Source organism: Myotis davidii, unplaced genomic scaffold (genome assembly GCF_000327345.1).
Source record: "Myotis davidii unplaced genomic scaffold, ASM32734v1 scaffold1113, whole genome shotgun sequence".
NCBI classification, from domain to species: domain Eukaryota; kingdom Metazoa; phylum Chordata; class Mammalia; order Chiroptera; family Vespertilionidae; genus Myotis; species Myotis davidii.
In genome coordinates this window covers 275409-285384 of record NW_006284942.1, presented here as the reverse complement: position 1 = coordinate 285384, position 9976 = coordinate 275409, and the positions used below count along the sequence as shown (strand labels likewise).

At 55.7% G+C, this 9976-nt stretch overlaps 1 protein-coding gene across 1 annotated transcript; it reads right to left on the bottom strand.

Annotated features, from left to right (window-relative positions):
• Positions 1-5392: 5392 nt before the first annotated feature.
• SLC32A1 (solute carrier family 32 (GABA vesicular transporter), member 1) lies at positions 5393-9970 on the bottom strand. Its single transcript, XM_015558425.1, has 2 exons — positions 9506-9970; positions 5393-7274 (listed from the first exon to the last, which is right to left on the bottom strand). Exons 1-2 carry the CDS (start codon positions 9896-9898, stop codon positions 6087-6089), a joined length of 1581 nt encoding a protein of 526 aa, XP_015413911.1. The 5' UTR covers positions 9899-9970; the 3' UTR covers positions 5393-6086.
• Between the last annotated feature and the right edge of the window lie 6 nt (positions 9971-9976).

Here is a 9976-nt window from a genome sequence, read left to right as displayed (position 1 = left end):
TAAAGAACTTCCAAGCCTCACCTTCACGCTGAGGCCGGCGACCCTCTTCACCTGGCCCGCCCCTCGGGGCCCAGGCCACCCTCGGGACCGCTGGGACCCGGCCATCCTGGCGGTTAAGTCCCGCAGTTGCTTACCCTCGTCTTCATATCCGACCTCGTCACGCCCCTTCGCTCTAGCCGGGACTCTGGGCCAATAGCCGCGCCCCAATGCGCAGCGCCATCAAGCCCCGCCCCCTCCGGCGTCCAGGAGGCCCCGCCTTCTCTCCTAGCCACGCCCTATTTCTCCGGGTAACTCACCTTTAACAGCCCTTGGTCCCGCCTCCACGTGGTTACGTCGCCCCCAGGCTATCAGTCAAAGAAACGCAAACTCTGAGTTACTGACCAGAGAGCTCGCTACGTAGGCGTGTTCACTTTGTGAAAATTCATCAAGCTATCCATTTATGATTTGTGCACTATTATGCAGTATAAGGTTTTAAAATAGCTTTATGTATTTATTAACTCCCAAAGACTGTGCTCTCTAACTGGAGACCTCAAACACTAAGAAAAATACTGTTAGTTGTTTCTCAATATATATATTCTCTTTCTTCCATTTATTGGCATAACTTCCCCCCCGCTCTCATTTCGCTTGGTGTGATCATGAGTTCTGGCCAATGGAGATGAGAGTGGAGGTGATGTGGAAACACCAGCCCCCAGGTTTTAGCTTTAGAAAGATTGGACCCACTCTCCCCTACCTCATTTCCCCTTTCTCCCAGCGAGAGGATAACAAAAATTAGAGCAGCACCTTCACTCTACCCTCCCAGCTCTGGAACACGTAGCTTTGAGGGATAAAACAAACAAACAAAAACATACACACACAAAAACTTTGAGAGATGAAAGCAAGTTAATTCTTTTTCAAAGTGAGTAGACATCCTTAGCAGGAAATAAGACCTCAAAACTTTCTCGAGAACCTCTATGACACTTCTAGGCCAGATTTGACAAAATCAGTGTTGTCTTCCAACACAACCATTGTTTCAGACATCTGAAGGTACCTATCATTAAGCTAAGAGAGCAGGGACAAGCAGAACACAGAGGCCAGTAAACATAAATGAATGTAAGTTTAAAAACTGTATCTATGTATGGCCCAGCTGGTGTTGCTTAGTGGTTGAGCATCAACCTATGAACCAAAAGGTCACCATTTGATTCCTAGTCAGGCCATATGCCTGGGTTGCCGGCTCAATCTCCAGGGTGGGTCGTGCAAGAGGCAGCTGATCAATTATTCTCTCTCATCATTGATGCTTCTATCTCTCTCCCCCTCTCCCTTCCTCTCCACAAATCAAAAATATGTTTAAAATAAATAAAAATAAAACTGTAAAAAAGGAGAACTATATGTATGCTAATATGGGAAAATCACCGAACTATTTATATATTTTAATACACTTTATTGATTCCACACTGGGGATCGAGCACACAACCCAGGCATGTGCCCTTGACTGGAATTGAACCCAGGACCCCTCAGTGGCTAGCACTCAATCCACTGAGCCAAATCAACTAGAACCAAGATATATTCTTAAAGAAATAAATGAAAGCAGTATAGTGTATAATAAATTCTCTTTAAGAGCAAAGGGGGACACAAATACATGTTTTTGCTTGTATTTTCATGCAGGTAGACAAGAAACTAATAAAAGGATTTACCTATAAAGAGGGGATGAGGTGGATGAGTCAGATGTGAGAGACTTTTTCACTCCATGCTTTTTGATACTTGATTTTTAACCATGTAAACGTATAACCTTTTCAGAAAAAAAAAATAAGCACTATGTGTGAGTGAGGTAGACTGGATTATTATTCCCAGTTTTTCCCTCCCTTATAATAGAATTATATATCCATATCATCAATCATGTGACTTTGTAGGGCCTCTCATTGTAGACATTGATATTAGTCTTGACCACCTGACTTGCTTTTAGCCAGTGGACTATTAACCTAATGTAGTTCAAGCAGAGTCCTTAAATGTGTCTTGTGGTTCAGACTGCCCTCTTGCACTCCTGCTATTAGTCATGAGAAGAGCATGTCTGAAGTCTAAAGAGGATGAGAGACACATGGACACTTGAACCCAAACTGCATCCTGGAGCCAAGTCCAGCTGACATGCAACCTAAAGCCGAGTCATCCCCTGGACCCATGAACAAGAAAAGTTTATTCTGAAATTCTGAGATTTCTATGCAGCATTATTGCTGCAGAAAAATGACTGATACACTAGATCAAAGCTGTCCAATTGGTACTTTCTGCCTTGATGGAAATATTCTACAACTTGCATTGTCTAATGCAGTAGCCACTAACCGCATGTGGCTATTGAGCACTTGAAATGTGAGTAATGCAAGTGAGGGACTAAATTTTTTACTTCATTTAATTTACATTTACATTTAAGTAACCATATGCATCTAGTGGCTACTCTGTTGCCCAATGTAGCACTAGACAGAATCTATGGCTGTGATTATTTGCCTGTGGAAATGACTAGAAGAAAATAGATCATAAGCTTGGAGTTACAAGGCCCTATAACGCCAAGTGTCCTCCACGCAGCCCTCAGCATAAGGTCTTTGCTCCAGCTGAGACAGCCACTAAAATGACAAAAGCCTAAAACAGAGAAATAGGTAAAGGTCTGGGAGGTCAGCAGCCCCTTCAAGAATTCCACAAGGACTGAGGCAGCTTTGAGATCTTGAGGCTCCTTCCCCTTAAACTTGACCTCCAGCCCTTAGATGTATCTGGTCTTGGGAAAACAGAGCTCAGTCAAGATCAACAGACACCTTCTCTGTCTTCTTTACTGCAGCACCCTGGAGCCTAGAGTAGTTCTTAGCCCAATTGTGTGTGGCCTATAGTGTGCTCAATAAATATTTAATAAATAAATCCTGTGTGCCTGCCAGAACTTGTACTAAGTACTAGGTAATACTAATAGTTCCTTTAATTGTGCTCTCCCTTCCCCAGTTTATCATTCCCTCTGCAGAAACCTCAGCCTCTTCACTCTGTTTCCATCCCAGCCCTGGAGGAATGAACTCCTCCCAGGCCCACGCTCCACCTCACCCCATTTGGCTGGGCTCTCAGCACTGCCCGGCCATCCTGCTGGGTGTCCCTGGCCAGAGGGCCCTCCTCGCCTGGCCCTTCTGGACCCCACAACTGGCAGAGGAATTCATTGTAGCCAGACCCTTGAAAATACTCAATCCAAACCCGTAGGGAGTAGAGTTCATCTCCCAAACCTTACCTGACACCCAGGACTGGGATTAGAATGAGGCAAGAGAGGCATCTGCTTAGAGAGCAAAATTCAAGGGGGTGCAAAAAATTCAATAAGTGAGACAACATTGTGTGTAGTGTGTCTTTAAAAACATTAAAAACCAAAGCGAGCTATGATTTTCAAAATAACACGACGAACAAAATAATGAAATTTGAAATCAATGCAAGATTGGTGTTGCTAATATTTCCTTTGGCCTCCATTCGGCTTAGTATAGCGCTGCTGGGGGCACTGCTCTATCTGAAGGTCACCGTTGCTGATCCTAAGTGTTTGGGAAGGAAACGACACTGATGAATCTTGCCTGGCCTGTGCTCGAGCTCACTGCCCACCAAGAACATCGGAGTTCTTTTCAACTTCTACCCACGCACTTTGGTGTTGCCCGAAAGCAAGTCTGGGGATGGGTCTCCTACGGAGGGACGAGGGTGCGGGCCTTCCCTTGGGACGCTGGGAGGCTGGCTGTCCTGCCCCTGCCCTCGGGACCGCGCGGGGGATACGCGGGCTCCTGCTAGCTGAGCCCAAAGCCGGGAGCCAGGATAAGGTGGAGTGGAGGTAGGCGAGTCTGCGGACGTGGCAGGCAGCCGCTGTGCAGAGTCAGCCGGTGTCTCATTTGTCCTTTTAAAGAGAGGAAGGACCGAGCTGGTGCAGCGTGGCGTTCCCACCTTCCCTTCCACTGTAGAAGTCCGGGCTTTCTCTGAAGGCTACACGGGCCCGCAGAAGAGCAGTGGGAAATGGGGCGGGGGTAAGAGGGGGCGGGGAGGAACAGTCAGCTGGCTCTCCAGGGGAGACGTCGGGGGCGGAGGGGGCTGGAAACTGAGGATCCTCTGGCCCACTCCGAATCCTGAACGCGCGGCAATAGTGACAATAGGGCGTCAGGGGGGTGACAGCACTCATCTCAAATGGCCCGTTAAATTGTCAGAAGCAGAGAGTGCCCGAGGGATCCGGATCTCATCTCCCTCCCGCCCCCACTCCCATTAGCTGGCTGCGGAACCACCATCACAGGTACATGCACACGGGTGCTCTGCACACATATGCACGCACAGACGTTCATCAAGGTTCTCACAGGATACAAGCGCAGCCTTCCCCTCACCCCTCGCGCATCCCTGTATTGGCGTTCTCTCTCATACACCTGCACACGTCCACCCCGTCGCAGCCCGCAGGGAGAAATGGACGCGGTGCCTGGGCATTCTCCCGTGCTTCCCCATCTGATTGCACCTGCAGAAATCCGTCCAAACAGGCCCCGCCTTGGTGCTGGAGACCAAGACTCTCCCGCTAGGCTTCTGGTCGCCAGAGAGGACCCCGGGAACTGCCCAGCCTGCCCGCGCTCCCAGATCCCATCCGGAAAGTCTAACCATGACCCTTCCCAACCATCCCGGAACTGGCTCTCCTGGAGGCAGTGCCAGCGCTGCCCCTGGGATAGGATCTGCACGCAGAAAGGGGGCTGGGTAGTTCGAGCAAACGCATGCTCAGCGGACTGTGCAAGAAAAGGGGAGACTGGGGCCCAAATGGCTCAGGGCTGCTGATTCTAAAAAGCCAGCCTTCTTCACTGTGGCTGTGCAAACCTAAGTTTGGTCTTGGGGGTGGGGGTTGTTCTCTAGGGTGAGATGCCTTCCAGCCCAGGCAGTCATGTCCTTGTTCATCACCCGCCTCTCGGCTAAACTGTAAACTCCAAGAGGTCAGGGCTGAGTTTGCTCCTCCTGGAACCTGGCACAGTCCCAGTTAAGATGGGCTGTCTTCAACATTCATTGAACAAACGTGGAGGGCTTCGGACATAAACAGACCTTTGTTTTTGATTAGAGGTGGAGAGCATCCACCAAATTCTCAGATGGATCCCTCCCTGGGGAGAGACGGAAACAAACCTTGTCCTGGCGGTTGAGGGGCGGAGGCTGGAGGCGGCAGGGAAACGCGCTCCTTCCCACTGCGTACTGCCCCACCCCCCACCCCCGCAGCACCTACAGAGCCTCGCAGGGCTCGGACCAACCATCCTCCCCTCTCCCTGGAGCTCTCCCGCGACCCTTTCCCTGCCGCTGCTTCCTCGCTCCCACCTGCTTCACCAGGCCGGCCGGAGCCGACTCCCCGCCGCTCTCCCAGCGCTGGGATCCCCGCGGGTGTAAAACGCAGAACCGACCGGAGACCGCGGGCACCATTGTTTCTTCTTTATTTGCGGATATAATTATGCGCCGCACTCTAAAGTAGAGATAGATTTTTTTTTTCTGATATACATTTCATCTTATTCACCACGAGCACACCACACGCACGTAGAACAGTTCCACAAGATGAGTTTGGGTTCCTGGAAACCCGCAGGCAAGCCAACCCCGCCCCGCTCCTCGCCTCCCGCTCCTCCGATGGAAACCGCCCACCCGGAGCGGGTTCCCGGCCAGCCTTTCCCGCCGCAGGGTTGAAATGTCTCCGGAATGGGAAGCGCTCTTGCTGGAAATGGCTGCACGCTGCAGGTTCCGAGCACTGGATGGATGTGAAATGTCCCGCTAAGGTCAAGTTTCCGCGCCTGCGAGCTGCTGCCCCTCTCCCTCCCTGCCCACCCCCTGGGTGCCAGGGGCCTACGTGTGGGGCCCTCCAGGAAGGACAGATAACCCTGCTCACCAAGGAGCCCCCGCCTCCCCCCACACCAGGGTGTTGTGGAAAAGAAAGGACAACAGAAACGCAGACGCGACGGATTGTGGAGCCCTATCCCCGCCCACCCCCCATCCCCAATGATCAGAGACTAGGAACCGGAGATGTTTAAAGCTTGGCTTCCCAAGCGCGGCGGCAGGGCGCACGGGGTTGGTGGGGGCGGGCGGCAGGGAGGGGGAGGAGCGCGGGAGCTCGCCCTGGCCCCCTAGTCCTCCGCATTGGTTCCGTAGGCCTCGATGAGGCCCTCGAGCGAGTGCACGAAGCCGGACACGCTGCAGATGCCGCCGATGACGAAGATGGCGACGTCGAAGAAGACTTGGTGCCACAACAGCTTGCGCCAGAGCAGGCGCAGGTGGAAAAGGCTGGGCAGCAGGAAGCAGAGGCCGGCGCCCGTGAGGCTGCCCGTGAGGCCCATGAGCAGCGCGAAGTGCGGCACGTAGATGGCCATGAGCAGAGTGAAGACCACCAGCGCGCAGCGCAGCGTCAGCCCCCACGATTTGAGGCGGCCGTCGCCGCCGTAGCAGGCGGGGAAGAAGGCGCGGCTGCCTTCCTGGAAGAGCGACTTCTCCAGCACCTCGACGGCGGCGAAGAAGGGCAGCGGGTAGGACAGCAGCGCCTTGGCCACCAGGAAGATGTTGACCACCGCGCGGATGGAGCCGGGCAGGTTGTCCGTGATGACCTCCTTGGTCTCGTCGGCCCAGGTGAGGTAGGCGACGAGCGCGAAGAGGCCTTTGAGCACGCAGGCGGCGATGTGTGTCCAGTTCATCATGCAGTGGAACTCGCTGGGCTGCTGCATGTTGCCCTCCAGCGAAGGCAGGAAGATCTGCGACGTGTAGCTGAACACGATGATGCCGATGGAGATGGGAAACTTCTTGACGTCGATGTAGAACTTGACCTTCTCCCAGGCCCAGTCGCGCGCCCGGGACAGGCAGTAGGCGATGACCAGGATGTTGATGACGAAGTGGGCCAAGGTGCACAGCAGGCTGAATTTGGAAACGGCCTTGAGGTTCTTAAGGAAGGCGCAGGGCAGCAGCATGGCCGTGGCGATGATGGACCAGGACTTCTGCGACACGGGCAGCCCCGGGAAGCTGTTGTACATGAGGTTGCCGCTCACCACCACGTACAGGATGCAAGTCATCACCAGCTCGATGATCTGCGCCACGTTCACCACGCGGCCGCCCAGCGTGGGGAAGCGTGGAGCGCAGCACGCGTTGGCGATGGCCACGTACGAGTCCCGCACGCGCACCACCTCGCCATCCTCGTTCTCCTCGTACAGGCAGGCGATGAGGATCTTGCCGGTGTAGCAGCACACCACGGCGGCGAAGATGATGAGGAACAGCCCCAGGTAGCCGCCGTGCAGGATGGCGTAGGGCAGGCCCAGCACGAACATACCCTGCGGAGCGAAGAGGCAACCAAACCCGGGGCTGAGCTGGTGCGGCCTTGGAAGACAGGGCCTGAGCCGTGGCTTAAGGCTACAGCCCGTAGGGGGCGCTAAAGAGAGCGAGTCCAAGACCTGGGCGGCTGCGAGCAGAAATTAAGGGTACGCTAAAATAGGGATGCAAAGCGCCTTAACCCGGAGCCTGGGTGTTGAGTCAGAGATGCAGACGGAGGTGTGTATAGAGCAGGAAAGGTGTGCTAATGGCTGGGAGGAGTGAAGTGGGCTGAGTGTGCGGTCAAACCACAAGGAAAGAAGGGGAATGTGGAGATAGGTGAGGATGTTTCCTGGGGACAGAATCAGAAGTGAGGACTTGGGCGGTGAGAAGGTGTTGGAAGGGCCGTGGCCAGGAAGGGCTCTGAGAAAGGTCTGAGCCCCAAGTAAGAGGGGGTGCAGAATTTAAGGGGCTGCAGGGGGCGGGAGGAGGGAATCTAATAAGGGACATGCGGGTGCCTGGAGGCTGAGCTGGAGAAGGAAACGTTAAAGGCGGCAGTGGGAGGGAGAAGAAATAGGGTGGGGAGGAGCGGGGGCAGAGTGTGGGACAAGCCACTGGCAGGCGAGAACATTGGGCACGGGAGGATTTCTGCAAGGGGCTAAAGGAAGCCGGGCAGGAGGCGCGCGGGAGGGGAGGCAGAAAGCGGGGTTGGAGGTAGGGAGTCTTGTGGCCCGGCCCTAAGAAGGGGATTACGTGGGAAGAGTAGAGGCAAGCAGGATGAGTGGTGTGTGCGAGGCTAGATCAAGCGGGAATGTACAACTAGAAGCAGTGGGCCCGGGCTGGTAGAGCTGTGGAAGGAGGGTTTAGAATCCATATGGGGAAGAAAGCTAACGAAACCCAGGGTTCCCTAGGTCCGCGGGCCTCCCGCCCCCCGCCCTGGCCGTCTTCCGGGCCCTTGGAACGCGGCCTTCAAAGACGCCCCAGCGAAGGCGCCGACGGCCCAGTGCCCCGTTCCGCTGGCCGTCTCGCCGGGCCCTGGACAGGGAGGCACTTCGGGACCGGCCACTTAGTGCGCAGGGCCCCACAAAGCCCCGGAGAGCCCGGGTCCTCAGGCGACCTCGCCGCGGCCTCCCGTTCCCGGGAAACCCACGTTCTGCGCCCCAACGACCGTGCTCTTCAGGGACGCCGTGGGGGAAGGCAAACCACCGGGCCCGAGTGCGCCTGGGGCTTAGGCCTCTTTGGCCCCAAGATCCGCGGCGTGACCGCCCCCGTCAGCTCCCGGGGTAAAGGTGCAGACTTCAAACCCGCTCCCGGCGGAGACTGGCGCCGCCTGGTGGGGAGTGGCGGGGAGGGGTGTTGAAAGTAGGGGTGAAAGGGTGCGGGCTGTTCAGAGCATTTAGAAGCTGCTTCGCTCTGGTCACGCGCGCAGGAGCTGGTCTCCTCTCTGCGTTGTAGCCGGGATTTCGAGCGAGAGGGGAGACTCTGTGCGCAGGTCAAGCTGAGGGTCCACGGACCGTAGGAGCGTGTGTCCACCTGTATGTCCAACTGAGAGCGGGCTGGTTACTGTCTGCATGCGTCTGTGCATATGTGCGTGTGTGATATGTTCAAATGGGTTTATGCGTGTGCTTGTGGGTTTATGTATGTACAGATATGTGTTTCTGTGTGTTGGATTGTAGGGATCAGGAAGGTACGTTTGAGGATAATCTTGTGGTCTATCCATAGATGCATGTGGTGTGCACCTGTGCCCGGCGTTTGCTCCGGGGGAAGATGGCTGTGGGCATGTGTGCCTGCCTATATACGCGCGCGTGTATATGCGTGCGTGTCGAGGGAGGAGACTCCCAACTCAGCAAAATTTCCCTCTCCTTTCCTCCCCAAAATGGAGCTGTGAATCCATTCCGGAGTCCCACGCGACGCCGTTTCCTCCAATCCTGATTTTCTTTCTCCCTCACCCCTCCCTGCTCACCCTCCTTCTGTTTCCCTCCCTTTTGCGGGGTTTGAGGGCAGGTGTCTCTGACCTAACCTCAGTCTAGCTGTGCTGCGGCGGGGCCGCGGGACGTGGTGCGGCTCAGGGAGCGACACGCTGCCTGCGGGCATGGATTCCTCCTGGGGGCTGGGAGGGGTGGGAGGAGGGGAGGTCCCTGGTACTGGAGGGCCTCTTGCGGCCCAGGTCGCCAGGGGGCTCGGCGGGGGATAAAGCCTGGCACTCAGTGCTTGAGTGGGGGAGGGGAGGCAGAGCTGGGAATCCCGCGCTCACCTGGATAGCGTTGGTCACGTTCCAGCCCGCTTCCCACGCCGTGATCTTGGGCTTGTCGTGGCCTCCGAACTCGCCACCAGCCCCCACGGCCTGGTCCTTGGAGCCCGAGGGCGGCAGGGGCGCGCCGTCGCCGCGCTGGTAATGGATGTCTCCCTCGACGGGCGGTTCGGCGCCCTCGTCTCCGCAGGGCTCGCCCTCTGTTTTCAGGATGTCCATCTGCAGACCCTGGCGGTGCTCAAAGTCTAGGTCATCGCAGTGCGCGAATCCCACCGCCTCTTCGTCGGTGGCCGCCTGAAAACCCATCCTGGCGAACATGCCGCTCACCTTGGCCTGAGACTTGTTGGACACGGTCGTGGCCACGTTGGACAGCTTGCTGCGGAGCAGGGTGGCCATGGCGGCGGCGGGGCCCACGGAAAGGACAGGAGGAGCTGGAGACGCGGGGAGCGCGCGGCGAGGCGGCGGGGGCCAGGG

Bases quoted from the DNA above. Each gene is read 5' to 3' on its own strand.
- SLC32A1 (XM_015558425.1), bottom strand. From the start codon at position 9,898: ATGGCCACCCTGCTCCGCAGCAAGCTGTCCAACGTGGCCACGACCGTG. The intron at 7,275-9,505 runs GTGAGCGCGGGA...TTCGCTCCGCAG, and splicing joins ACGTGACCAACGCTATCCAG to GGTATGTTCGTGCTGGGCCT.